This window comes from Oncorhynchus mykiss, chromosome 21 (assembly GCF_057628025.1).
Source record: "Oncorhynchus mykiss isolate SJ-2025 chromosome 21, ASM5762802v1, whole genome shotgun sequence".
Taxonomy (NCBI): domain Eukaryota; kingdom Metazoa; phylum Chordata; class Actinopteri; order Salmoniformes; family Salmonidae; genus Oncorhynchus; species Oncorhynchus mykiss.
Window position 1 is genome coordinate 22,521,174 of NC_143042.1, and position 15,065 is coordinate 22,536,238.

At 45.7% G+C, this 15,065-nt stretch overlaps 1 protein-coding gene across 4 annotated transcripts in view; it reads left to right on the plus strand.

The window, feature by feature from the left end:
* The window catches only part of LOC110500244 (ras association domain-containing protein 3), a 49,621-nt gene that overhangs the window by 31,636 nt on the left and 2,920 nt on the right, over positions 1-15,065 (plus strand). For all 4 annotated transcript variants that reach the window (XM_021577494.3, XM_021577495.3, XM_021577496.3 and 1 more), the window contains 4 exons: positions 11,097-11,204; positions 12,943-13,098; positions 13,223-13,310; positions 14,900-15,015. In XM_021577494.3, the coding sequence (XP_021433169.2) occupies positions 11,097-11,204; positions 12,943-13,098; positions 13,223-13,310; positions 14,900-15,015 (468 nt within the window). The remainder of the gene's footprint in view (positions 1-11,096; positions 11,205-12,942; positions 13,099-13,222; positions 13,311-14,899; positions 15,016-15,065) is intronic.

Genomic DNA, 15,065 nt, shown 5'->3' on the forward strand with positions numbered 1-15,065 from the left:
TGTCCCATCCTAGCAAGACAACAGAACAGGTGGTCTATTAGACACACCCCCTCACTGTCTGTGAGAGAATCCCCTCTCCTCTGGACAACAAACTATCATTATCCTGAATAATGCCCTGTATTAGAACTACTGAGGCCCAATAGGAGCTGGTTCTTACTCATAGGTCCCAGAAGACACCTGGCCTAAAGGTGTCTATTACACACTAGGAAGGGTATCCAGGTGGTCATTTAACTGATGGGTGTCAGCCACCACCCTCTCATTTCCCCTGGCTAGGGTCAGAAGCCAACTGGTACAGAGCAGAGGGTTGTGGGTCACTATCCTTGAAGATCCCTGGCTACCATATGCTGTTTCTGGGAGCAGTTAGAGAAATTGGCTGTGGCTGTAATTACTCTACCACAATCACACACACACACTGCACATGGTATCTACACACATCATTACACACTACGTACAAGCTCCACACACACCATTGCACACTACGTGAGAGGAGAGCGAGAAAGGGAGGACATGCCAACAGCATGGAGTAAATTGGATCTCGTAGCTACTTGCTAGCTATACCTATTGACATGTGTACACTGTATACATTTAAATGTATCAGCTGCTCAATCATGTCACTTGTAGGTCCATGAAACAGGACGTCTTGGAGAGATGCGATTGAAGTTGCTCAGGCCAGTTTTGTGGAAACCCAATCTTTACTGTGGGCCTAATGTGTTTATTGCTTTGTTGGTGGGTATCCCATCACGCTCAATATACTCGCATGGGTGTTCCAGCCCTCACAGCATAATGAACACCATTTGCCTAATTCAAATGAAATTGTATTTATCACATGTGCCGAATACAATACCGTGAACTGCTTACAAGTTCTTAACCAATGCAGTTTTAAGAAAATAAGTGTTAAGAAAATATTTACACAAGTAACAATAATGAGGCTATATACAGGGGGTACTGGTATTGAGTCGATGTGCGGGGGTACAGGTTAGTGAAAGTAATGTGTTAGTGGTGCCCTTGACTGGTGTGTGTTTGGACCATGATGGTGTCTACATCACCAACAAACTAAGGAACTTGAAGCTCTCCATCTGCTCTACTAAGCCTCGTCAATGTGAAGGGGGGCATATTCAATGCCCCTCCCTCTTCTGTAGTCCACGGTCACCTCCTTTGTCTTATGTTGAGGGAGAGGTTGTTGTCCTAGCACCACACTGCCAGGTCTCTGACGACCTCCCTATAGGCTGTCTCATTGTTGTCGGTGATCAGGCCTACCACCGTTGTCGCCAGCAAACGTAATGATGGTGTAGGAGTCGTGCTTGGCCATGCACTCGTGGGTAAACCGGGAGTACAGGAAGGGACTAAGCACGCACCTGTGTTGTTGCCTACCCTTACCACCTGGGGGCTGCCTGTCAGGAAGTCCAGGATCCAGTTGCCGAGGGAGGTGTTTAATTCCAGGGTCCTTAGCTTATTGATGAGCTTTGAGGGCACTGTGGTGTTGAACGCTGGGAAAGGGCAGTGTGGAGTGAAATAGAGATCGCATCATCTGTGGATCTGTTGCGGTATGCGAATTGGAATAGGTCTAGGGTTTCCGGGATGATGGTGTTGATGTGAGGCATGACCAGCCTTTCAAAGCACTTCATGGCTGCAGACGTGAGTGCTACGGGGCGGTACTCATTTAGGCAGGTTACTTTTGCGTTCTTGGGCACAGGGACCAATTATGCCTATGGATTGTGGCATTGTAAAACAACAGATAAAGGTGCAATTACTGGTGTCTTCACTGAGCCTTATTATTTTTCTCTGGGTTTTAGTCACCGCCCCGCTATGGCTGGCTGCTACACTCACCGCCCCGCTATGGCTGGCTGCTACATTCACCGCCCTGCTATGGCTGGCTGCTGCATTCACCGCCCCGCTATGGCTGGCTGCTACAGTCGCCGCCCCGTTATGGCTGGCTGCTACAGTCACCGCCCCGCTATGGCTGGCTGCTACAGTCACCGTCCCGCTATGGCTGGCTGCTACAGTCACCGTCCCGCTATGGCTGGCTGCTACAGTCACCGTCCCGCTATGGCTGGCTGCTACAGTCACCGTCCCGCTATGGCTGGCTGCTACAGTCACCGTCCCGCTATGGCTGGCTGCTACAGTCACCGCCCCGCTATGGCTGGCTGCTACAGTCACCGCCCCGCTATGGCTGGCTGCTACAGTCACCGCCCCGCTATGGCTGGCTGCTACAGTCACCGCCCCGCTATGGCTGGCTGCTACAGTCACTGAACTGTGTGGCTATAGCTGCTGGTCTCCGCCCTGGCTAGTACTGAAGCTGTGTCTGATTTTAGTGAAGGCTTTGGTGACGGCTCATGTCAGCATAGTCCTCTCCGTCAGCCAAACCATTCATATCACACTCCATTGTGCCAGAGATGGGCCTGTTCAGGTTTCTATTGGTGCTTAGAGGTGACTGAGCCTCGGGGGTCTGTGATCTGTCATGTCCAAGTTGTATGGGTTTATTCATGGTAGGAAAAGCAACAACACACCCCTGTCCCATTCCCTCACAGAGAGCGTGGACAGGTTGGTTAGTGTGGCATTGTAACCCTATAGAGCCTCTGTGTGCTGTGTTTCTGCACTTGGTTAGTGCCTGACTATGGTCTAAGCATGCATTAATGCGTTACACAACCCTGGTATCATGTGTTCTTACTTAAATCCATTCAAAATAGAATTCAGCACTTATTCCGTTTTGAACATGCTCATGGTAAAACGTGACTACTGTGTTTCTCGGAACAGGGCCGCTATAGTTGTAGTAGGCTACTGGCGCTTATCTATCTAATGTCTCTCTCTCTCAGACAGACAGACAGTGTCACAGGAGAGTAGCCTATAGTTAGTTAATGCCGGTTAGCTAGCTGCCTTTAGGCCAATATTGTTAACAGACCTTCAGTTTCACTATAAGAGGCTTGTCAATATGTCCATACTCCAGGTTGAGAGCCTTTCATCAACGTTGATTTAAAGTAGTGCAGTTTTGATCGTCAGAGTTTAGTCTACAGTTATAGTGTTAGCCTGTTTTGACTGGCTTGGAACTGTTAGTACAGTAGCTTCCCAGAGGTTGTGTTTGATGTGACAGTCTATACCTTGCAGCCAAGGACCTTCAATTCATTTTCCACTGCAGTCATGCCTGCAGCCATGCCGACTGAGTGGTCTAGCGGAGCGTGTTGGTGCTATTGCTCTTGTTACGCTCTCTGCAGAATGGTTCCTGTCTGTCTTCGCTAAGTGCGGGTTAGACATGATAGTGGGTCAATGCTACTCCCCATAGACTAGTTCTACAGGCTAGCTCCCTGCCACTTCATACCTCCGTGGCAGTTTATGGTAAATACTGTATGAGTCGTTAGTCAGACAAGTCTACTTCCTCCCCGAGTGAACCACATAGTATCACATCTGCTCAGTCGTCCCCATATTCCACATTCTGCTCTCTTGTGTGTTCTATTGTATTCCTGTCTCTTGCCACAGACACACCTGTTTTTCATCCCTCTTTATTATCCTCATTGTGTTGCTCTATAGGAATGTTTTCCATGTTACTGTAACTAGACCTGTCTGAAGCCAAGCCTGTTTTGTCTCTGAGATGGAGATCCACTCTAAAGCGAAAAGTGGATCAGGAAGACAGAGGAACAGGGCTGGGCCTAGTGCTATTTGTTACTGTATTCCCTATGTGTCTCCCATTGCTCAATGCCATGTTATAGGCCTAGGCTACATACTATAGCCAGTGTGTATTGTGTGGGCCTCTCACATTAGGTTAAGAACAAGCTGACCCAGCACATTGGTTTGCTGTATGATGAATCCTCCCCAGGCAGTTATGTGAACTGTCAATCATCCCTGTCTCCCTCGTTAACAGGCCTGTGTGTGTCTGGTCTGTAGTGCAGGGTCCAGGTTTCCACAGAGCCAGCTAATAAAACTCAACAGTGGAAGTTTGGGTTATTGTTGACCTGGGTTTTCAAAGGACTGGTGTCTTTCAGTGCTGTGAAATGTTCTATTGCCTCACACACTAACATAGCTACTGAAGAACAGGGAAGTCTGCCTTTCATAATGTCACTTCTCACCACCCCATGCTTACTCCCCATTGTTGAAAAACACACACGGAGTTGGGTAACAGTGGCTGATCAGATGAAGAGATTAGGGAGGATGGGGTGTGGTAAAAAGCCTGAGGAGCTGAGGCGTGAGGAGGTAGAACAGTCTTGTTATTGGACCACAGTGATGTAATGTCTTTATTACAGGCCTAGGCTATGTGCTGCAGTAATGAAACCTGTCTGTCCAGGCAGTCGTACTCCGCACACTGATATTAAGCCTATATTTCAGGAGTCTTAGAAAACCAATAACTGTGCTGGAACATCCTGGCAAGAAGCCACTTGGGGTTGAGGGGTGAAGAGTTGCATTATCAGCACTGTCTTGTGTGGTGACGCTTTACAGCTGTGTTGGCGGAGAACTGACCCCCTTTAGTCGGCTGGTCGATTGTTTGGGCAATAAGCTTTTGGTTGGCCTAGAATTTTTATTTTCTTTAGTCGCTGTTACAACAACTAAAACGTCTTGATTGACACCTGTCTGTGGCATAATCCATTGCGGAGGCCGCGTCAATGGCTCACCAGTATTTTATATATACAGTGGGGCAAAAAAGTATTTAGTCAGCCACCAATTGTGCAAGTTCTCCCACTTAAAAAGATGAGAGAGCATTCGGATGATCCAGAAGAAGATTGGGAGAATGTAGGTATGGTGTTCTTTGGATGTAGACCTGCACCAGGCTGGGAAGACTGAATGTGCAATAGGTAAGCAGCTTGGTTTGAAGAAATCAACTGTGGGAGCAATTATTAGGAAATGGAAGACATACAAGACCACTGATAATCTCCCTCGATCTGGGGCTCCACAATACTTATTTTTCACCATAATTTGCAAATACATTCATAAATGTGATTTTCTGGATTTTCTTCTAATTTTGTCTGTCATAGTTGAAGTGTACCTATGATGAAAATTACAGTCCTCATCTTTTTAAGTGGGAGAACTTGCGCAATTGATGGCTGCAGTAAAACCCACCTTTGGAGCACAGTCTTTTTTTCAACATGGCTCTGTTTGGTATGTACGAGACTAATAATCTATCTATCTATCTATCTATCTATCTATCTATCTATCTATCTATCTATCTATCTATCTATCTATCTATCTATCTATCTATCTATCTAATCATCGCACTAGGCCCAGCACTAACTAACCAATTGATCAGTCAACTAAATGGGGTCAGCCCTAGTGTGGGGGGGGGGGGGGAAACATTTTTAATATTTCGGTTGAAATAACAGACTCCTGGTCGACCAAGATTTTTGTTGTCGGGAACAGCCCTAGACGGTGGGACCAGATTAGATGGTAATTCCCATCAGTTTGACAGAGAGGACCTGACTTTGATGTGTGGAGCACACAGATGCATGCAGACTAGAGAGAAACCGTGAGAGGGAGATCATCAAGAAATGGCCCACAAGAAAGCACGAGCCTAGGGTCTGTCCCTCAGTCATCGTCAATTCCTTGTCCTCTGACAAGGGCTTGGAATTGCCACGGACGATACGATATCACGGTACTTAGGTGGTGATTCGATATGTATTCCGATTCAGTAGTGATTATTTTCTTGCGCTTCACTGTTTCTAAAATATTGCTCAACATATGTCTGTGACAGAGGGACAAGCGAAAGTCGTGATGTGTTTTGATCAGTCATGGAAATAAAGCTACTTAAAACCAATTGGCTCCCTATTTTTAAAAAGACGGAGAACAATTTAAAGAAGAAAAAATACTGGATGCTGCATGTACAGCCAACTAGCGCAAAAATATTGATCTCCTTACTCCTCTTGGAACTACCCATCCTGGATCCGGGAGAATTATCATCAACTACACTAGCGCAACGGTCAAAAGATATTACTAGAAAATATTCATGAAATCACAAGTGAAATATAGCGAAACACAGCTTAATCACCCTGTCATCTCAGATTTTGAAATTATGCTTTACAGCCAAAGCAAGACAAGCGTTTGTGTACGTTTATCGATAGCCTAGCATAGCATTATGTCCAGCTAGCAGCAGGAAGCTTGGTCACGAATCAGAAAAGCAATCAAATGAATCATTTACATTTGATCTTCAGATGTTTTCACTCACGAGACTCCCAGTTAGACAGCAAATGTTCCATAAAGATTATTTTTATAGCTAAAATACCTCCGTTTGTTGGTCACGTTATGTTGAGAAATTCACCGGAAATAGCGGTCACGACAACGCCAAAAAAAATTCCAAATTATATCCATACTATCGACAAACATGGCAAATGTTTTTAATAATCAATCCTCAAGGTGTTTTTCAAATATCTATTCGATAATATATCAACCGGGACAATTGACAGAGCCCTCAGCTGGCCACTTACGCGATGTAGTCGTTTACGCTCATTCTTCAACAAAGGCGTAAAACTACGTCTAAAGGCTGTAGACACCTTAGGGAATACGTAGAAAAAGGAATCTGATTGATATCCCTTTCAATGGCCAATTTGGGATGGATAGGAACACAACGGTTTCAAAATAAGAGGCACTTCCCGATTGGATTTTCCTCGGTTTCGCCTGCAATAATATCAGTTCTGTTATACTCACAGACAATATTTTGACAGTTTTGGAAACTTTAGATTTTCTATCCTAAGCTGTCAATTATATGCATATTCTAGCATCTGGTCCTGAGAAATAGGCCGTTTACTTTGGGAACGTTATTTTTCCAAAAACAAAATAGTGCCCCCTAGTTTCAAGAGGTTAAGTAAAGCCACTTTCAGTTATGAGAGTCCATCGACACCACAGGAGGCAGGATGGACTTGCTCACTGTCACCCTCTCACTCTGAGCCCACTGAGCAGGAATTCACTTCTGGTCTACCCTGTGGGACACTAAGGGATGGATCACACACTCCTGCTGCAGTCATTGGAGTGGTTTAGTCTTTCCTATGCTATTCTGTGTGTTTGTGCATGCAGTACTGGGTCGGACTCCAGTACGGCAAATAGCTGTTGGAATCCCTCCAGGTCCAAATTAATACTGTGTTTTGTAGTGTGGTGTCAGGGAATTTGCTGTGGTTTAGTGGTAGTATAGGAGCTCTCCAAGTGGGCTTGTACTGAATGAGGTGTATGCAGTGCTTGATTTTAAGTCTACATAACCTGCATTAGTTATCGATGTCTGTTATGCGGAGGAAAGGCGTGGCTGCTGTGGACTTCCCCTCTAAGCTGCAGAGGAAGTCCCACACAAGGGGGGGGGGATAGTTGCTACAGCGCTGTGGCACTGATTGAGACGGTCATCACAAAATACCATAACACATGGTCAAATTGCTCTTCCCATACCAGATCTTTATGTAGAACAATATCCATGCCCATCCAGATCTAGATTAAGTCAGGGGTGTTTAGTCTATTTCCAGCTTTTCCTATATATATATTTTTTTGTTGCTCTGGATCTGTCCGTCTGTAAACGGATTACCTACATAGCTGATGTTATCTTAATTAGTCAGTCAAACCTGTTCCTCGCCTGACTGAGAAGCGCTGGAGAAACCAGTCTGACGACACAAAGCATAGCCTAATCTCTATTCTTAGAACACACCACACACATTACTTCACACGTTAAGCTACACCACCTCTACTTAACCCAGCACTGAACTCATTGTAACTCTACTTACTAAGGCTTACTCTAAGCAGTCAATCCCAGAGCATCTTTACCAAACACTATCCCTCGTTGCTCGGCCTACTGACTCTTTACCCTAAAAAAAAACTACTTCTCTTTATCAGTCCTGCTCTTATACCGTTGCCACCCCAGCTAACCCTGCCTGCCCCAGGAAAAGTTGCTTAACTGCTTACTTCAATCCGAGTACAGAGGGAGAGTATAGGCTTGTAGTTCATTTAACGGAGTCTAATCCGACTGGCATTCATTAACCTTGATGCTGCAGTAACTACAGTGATGGGTGAAGAAAGAGCAACAGGTTGAACTCTCAGGGAGAGTCTGTTCTGCTGTCTTTCTGTTCTCCCCCTCACCGGCTGCAGTGTAGTGGCCCGTGGCTATAACAAACACTGTGTGGGAGTGAGAATGATGTTTTTTTTTTTTGGTCCATTACCTCATTGGGATGTTTGTTTGTTTAGCCTTTTGCCTGTCATGCTCTGTCTCACTGGTCCTCCTCTTAACCCTCTCCTGTCTGCCCCATCCTCATCTGTCTGTATGGACTCAAATACACTCCCTTTTATATACTCTGCCATGTAACCCAAAGTAATGATACTGATGTTAGTTTGTTCAAGACCGCGGTCATGAACTGGCTCGGTGCGGCGTCATCTGATGTAGTTGATCATGACCTCTGCGAGGTTCTGTTTGAAACCGAGGTAATCCTATAGAGCTGGTTGGAGAGGGTGAGAAGACAAATTATTTTTAACACAGTAACCAACCCAAATCTTTTCTCTCACAACCCCAGAGTGGTTATGGCCCATGCAATAGCGGCTATTAAGTGTTGTCATAACCATCACCAACCTCTTTCTCTGTGGCTACCCATAATCCCCTGGGTCTTACTGTGAGCCACCTGAATCAGCTGTGACCTAGGTGGACTTGACCAACAGTTTTCCTCACAGGCCCATCCTACTACAGCTCCACCAAGCCCAGTTCCCAGTCTGCGTAGACAGCTGGCTGCGGCAGGAGTCTAAACCACAGCATTAGACCACATCCATTGCTAACCGTAACAGTAAGGAGCTCTGTTCTGTTACTTTATGAGCCTGTTATCCTCTGTGGTAGGCAGTAAAAACAAGTCAATCAGAAGCACCTCCAGAAGGGCATGCATGCTTTTTACTGCCTTGATGTTGACATTAAAGAGAACACTAGTATTAGCTATTAGAACCATACCACTCCACTATCAATGTTATTGCCTAAGGTGGATTCTTCTGTGTGTGTGTGTGTGTGTACACAAGTTGGCACCCTGGTCTCTCGTGCAGTGTGGCCTTATAAGGTGTCCAGGGCCTGCTCGGTCTTGTCAGGATACTGACTGGGGTTTAGGTTTGTTTTTAGTATCTAGGAGCCTTAGAGCAGAGAAGCACTATGCCCATGTAAGAACACACAGCGCTGTCTGGACTTTGGACCTTCAGGCACACACGGAGGATGACGCGTGTCTGCTATGACTGCATGATCCAGGGTGAAATGGAGAGGAAGCTGCAGTCATGTCCATTAAGAAATATGACAAATTCAGTTATCGTTATCAATGAACTCTGAAGTCAGATCCTTCTACTTTCTAGGAGTTTAAACTTTGTGTGTGACGGTCACAGCCTTCAGCAGAAAGACTCTCTCTGGATCTGGGGAGAACATTCGTTACATAACTATGGGTTGGGCCTGGCGCACTTCTGTTCTCTGGATGAATCGTCTCTGCTGTGGTGGACCCTTGCCTTGAGGGGGAGACCCAATATGAGGGCAGGGCGATTCCAACTACTAAACACAAATATAAATGCAACATGCATCAATTTCAATGATTTTTACTGAGTTACAGTTCATATAAGGAAATCGGTCAATTTAAATATATTCATTAGACCCTAATTTATGGATTTCACATGACTAGGCAGGGGCGCAGCCAATCAGAATGAGTTTTTCCCTTACAAATGGGCTTTTATTCCAGGCAGAAATAATCCTCATCAGCTCTCCGGGTGGGTGATCTCAGATGATCCCGCAGGTGAAGAATTAAACATTTATTTTTTGGGGTGTATTGCCTTTTTGACTAAGTCAGTGAAAAACAAATTCTTACTTACAATGACGGCCAAACCCGGATGACGCTGGGCCAATTATGCGGCGCCCTACGGGACTCCCGATCACGGCCGGATGTGATACAGCCTGAATTTGAACCAGGGACTGTAGTGATGCCTCTTGCACTGAGATGCAGTAGACCGCTGTGCCACACAGGAGCCCAAAGAAGCCGGATGTGGAAGTCCTGAGCTGGCACGGTTACACTTGGTCTGCGGTTGTGAGGCCGGTTTGACTTACTGCCAAATTCTCTAAAACAACGTTGGAGGCGGCTTATGGTAGAAAATTAACATAAACATTTCTGACAACAGCTCTGGTGGACATTCCTGCAGTCAGCATGCCATTTGCACACTCCCTCAAAAGGGAGACATCTGTGACATTGTTGTGACAACTGCATGTTTTAGTGGCCTTTTATTGTCCCCAGCACAAGGTGCACCTGTGTAATCATGCTGTTTTAATCAGCTTCTTGATATGCCACACCTGTCAGGTGGAAAGAAAGCAACGCATAACCACAAATTAAGCACTTTTCTTAAAAGGAAATGTTGCCAAAAGTAATTAGGAAAGAAGTGACGTGAGTCAAGGTGCAACAAACAATGATGCTTTGTTTTATTTAAACAAATATTAAAAGGTTCTAAAAGTAAATAGGTCGTTTTAAAATCATCTGAAAACTAAGCATCTCAATAAATAACAAAGAATGCAGTGTGTCGTTAGGTAATGCAAAATTCCAGTCTGAAGGAAGTATGCTTTGAATTCATTTCCCTCAGTCATTAGACATGTTTTTTGTCATACTCCCTTTTAATGAGTCCTTGTGTGTATGAGGGAAATAGAAGGCACATATCTGTTCCTTAGTCGTAGCTTTCAAAAATGTGGTCATAATATTTTAACTTAATCCGTTCAAACGCTAGACTCCATATGTAGAATCAACATGCCACATAGGCGCTAGAAACCACACTATAGACAACCACCATAGTGCTTGTCGTTCTGGAACTGAACGTCCGATATTGGCATTATTATTATTATTATTATTATTATTATTATTATTATTATTATTATTATTATTATTATTATTTTAAAGATCTTTCATTAATGTTCACAATTAATCAAAGGGCCAGTATAAAATAATAAACGGGCTAGATCTGGCCTGGGCCCCGCCAGTTGAATATCCCTTATCTAGGTCCTCCAAATGAAGGTCAGGACAACACTGGCAGGCCCAGGGCTGGAGGCCTGTCAGTGTGTGTGTGTGCTCTGTCGATCTGTATCAGCTGATCTTACCAATCTCTTCAGGCCATAACACATGTAATAACACCACTTAACTCTCTCTGTTTCTGTCTATCAGGATGTGGAGCAGGAAAGAGAGTTACGGACTCATCTCAGCAGAGAGGAGATCAGACAGAAGGTCGAGCTGTACAACTCCTCCTCCAAGGACCACCTCAAAATGACCCTGGTAAGTGACCTCTAACCCCGACCCCATCCACTAACCCATAACCCAACTCCTTCATCAGACATTAGGCTTCCTCGGTTTATCATCCCTTCTGACCTAGCTTCCCACTTTTGACCCCCTCATCCCTAAACAAACTTGTATGACCGTCAGGCCCTGATGGTCATCTCTGCCACGAGTGTGTGCGTGGTTCTGCCAGCCTTCAGAGCTGAACTGTAAAGGCTCATTCAGCACTCATGTGTTGTGCGTTATCTATCCCCTCCTGATCCACAAGAGACGTGACACACACGTTTGCTTGCTGCATGTTTCCACCACATCTCTCCTTCCTTCCTCTGTTTACTAATGATAAGGATGATGATTGAACAGAAGCTCTGTTGTCCTGACCTCCCCTGTTATGTGGAAGAGAACCAGCTCTGTCTAACTGACTGCTCAGTGCTCACCAAGCTGCGGGCATGATGGTGGCACACAGCACATGTTCACCAGACTAGCTGTCTGGAACAGGCCTGTCTGAGATGTATCAGATGAATAACTAGCATACTTACTTCCTTCTGGGTATGGGTCAAAGTTCGAAACCACTGTTCTTTGATTCACATTGATGTCCATCTAGTCCATGCGATCAGACCCGTCAGTCATCTAAAACATGCAGTCAGGCTGGCATAATGACACTTCTGCGGTCTTGTTGTCTTTAGAATGTCTTTGTTTGCTCCCACTTCTCGCCTCTCTTTGTGTCCCTGATCTGTCCATCTATCGCAACCACAAGTCACTCTTTGTTCTCTTTCTCTATAGAAACATAACTCTGTGATGGTGCATTTTAGTAGTGGCAGTCAGCTGATTGATGCGTTTCATCTCTTCTCCTTTAATAACCTTCTCTCTCTTACCCTTCTAAACACCAGTGGTGGACAAAGTACCCCATTGTCTTTTTATTTTTTAACTTAAAGTAAAGATACTTTAATAGAAAATGAATCAAGTAAAAGTGAGTCATCCAGTAGAAGTCTAAAAGTATTTGGTTTTAAAAGTATGGATAATTCCTTATATTAAGCAAACCACACGGCGCCATATTTTGTAAAAGCGCACTACAGCACAGACATTTACAAACAAAGCATTTGTGTTTAGTGAGTCCGTCAGATCAGAGGCAGTAGGGATGACCAGGGATTTTCTCTTTAGATGTGTGTGAATTGGACCCTTTTCCTGTCCTGCTAAGCATTCAAATGTAACGAGTACTTTTGGGCGTAATGTATGGAGTAAAAAGTACATTATTTGTTTTAAGAATGTAGTGAAGTAAAAGTTGTCAAATATAAATGGTAAAGTAACCCCCAAAAACAACTTAAGTAGTGCTTTAAAGTATTTTTACTTCAGTACCTTTACACCACTGCTAAACTCTCTCACTCTCTCACTCTCTCACTCTCTCACTCTCTCACTCTCTCACTCTCTCACTCTCTCACTCACTCACTCACTCACTCACTCACTCACTCACTCACTCACTCACTCACTCACTCACTCAGTGCTGTCACGTCCACAGGGGGATGGCATGTGAAGTACTGGGCTTAAAGATGGGCCCACAAATCTGGGCTCCATCTGGTAATTAATGTGAAGCCCCCACCCACCCCATCATCTGGTAATCTCTCACACAGACATGACAGAGCTTACTGTGTGCGAACATGAGTGCTTGTGTACCTGTTCTGTGTTACCCTGCAGTATCCTAACCGGTCCCCCCCCCCCACCCCTCCCCCCCCCCTCCCTGTAGAACCCCAGTGGTGTGTATACAGGGTTCATTAAGGTGCAGTTGGAGCTGAGGAGACCCGTCACAGTACGAGGGGGCCAGGGAGGAGAGGAGGCCTTCTACCTCCCCCAGGGGGCGATTAACACTCTTCACATCAGCTCCAACAACACCGTACGGCAGGTGGGTCTCACTCACACACACACACACACACACACAGTTTCGTACAACCTGCGTGCAGTGATTTCGTAGAAAATGGCTATAATTATATATGAACACTGATGCTAATCTTTAATGTTTCCATCAGGTGATTCAGGCCCTGTTGACCAAGTTCACTGTAGCTGACAACCCTGCTAAATATGCCCTGTACAAACGCTGCCGCAGGGATGAGCAAGGTAAGTGTGTGTGTGTGTGTGGTCTGTCTTTCTGGCTATAGGAGACATTGTAGTTGGTTTGTCATGCTATAGATGCCAGTCTGTTAGCTGGCTGGATAGCATGCATGCCAGAACTGGGTTGGTGTCTGAACATAGTGTGTGTCGGTATCTGTAGGGTTTAGTGTGTGTCGGTATCTGTAGGGTTTAGGGTGTGTATTTCTAGACGCCTCGCCCTCATGTTGCTGAATGCCACAGGGCTGCCCACACACACACACACACATTACTTTTCACCCCTGTGGCTGGAATACCCCACCAGGGAAGGAACACACACACACCGTGTACAGCAGCAGCTGTTCTCAACCAGCCAGTCTGTGGAGAGAGGTCCACAACAGGTTTCAGTACAGTTTACAGTAGCAGCTGGTGTTTTGGTCTTCTGTTCTTCCTATTTTAGGGCTCTGCTAGATAAGATGGCGAGGGCAACTCCCTGGTGAGGTTCAGCATGGACCCCCAGGAGACAAGCAAAGATGGATCAGTCCCTATACCACAGAGCAGGAGATAAGCCCATCTTACTGAAGACTGGGTGGGGGTAGAGTAGTCGGGAATAGGAGTGCAGGTAGCTTATGGTTGTGAATAGGTCAGACTTTCAGCCCAGTTGCAGTGCCGACCGTGCAGTCTGTCACGGTCTGTCTAATCTCACACTGTTGTGTAATCTGCCAGCTCTTCATTATGTCAAGGGAAATGCGCACACCCGCTATCCCAGACTTCTAGAACAGCGTGACTCGGACGCTAGCTCTGACGTTGTGCGTGTTTGCAGTGTTTTCCCTTCGGTACATGAAGAGGGGAGTTCTTAGCCTGTTAATGAGGGTCTGTCTAGACAGTCTATACTGTGGTCCAATTAAAAACACGGGGGGGGCTTATGTGTGCTGGGCTGTGGGGCACGGACTCAGTTCGTAATGGTTAGGATTTGAGGCGTCATAACTCTGACCCTAGATCTGTGGTTACTGCGTGATCTATGAGGAATGGTAAATGTATGCACGTCTAACTTATGACCCATTCCGATGGTGTAAACTTAAAGCCCCTGCCTGCCGCAAGAAATGCCACGGTGATGTCTGAATCCGGCATGGAATGCAGGTCTCTCCCAGTCCTGCTGAGATGGACGGCTAAGGTACTGTACTACCATGGCACCATCTGGTACATAGCTGTGTAGAGCTAGTCCCTTTCAGCAGCTGTGTTTTTAATAGGAGAGCCTGTAGGCTTGGCCTAGCAGGCACTTGGGAGCCTCTACTGTAGAGGGACAGGCTGAGAGCATGTAGTGGTGTGAGCTGCTGTCTCTGGATATGGAGCAAGCAGGAGGGTTTAGGGCTGCCTGGTGACTTGACTCGCATGAAAGACGTCTGTCTCTGATCTGACCGGGCTGCTTTCTGTGTGTGCTTACCCCCATGGCATGGAGCCAAAACGTAATTTTTTAAAATTATTTTTTACTAAAGCTCTCATTAGTGTTTTTACAGCACATCATCCCCCCCCGACTTGACAATGAACCCTTCTGTAGAATAATCCCTAATAATCATGAATTATAACCACAGAATATTATTGTGTGTTTCCTCCTGTAGAGTACATGTGTAAGCTGTCGGAGGGAGAGCATCCGTTGTTCCTGCGTCTGCTAGCAGGTCCCAACACCGACACGCTGGGCTTTGTCCTGAGAGAACAGCAGACTGGCGAGGTCATGGTAAGACGCACACTGAACTCCCACACACACTAAACACACACTCATGCTCC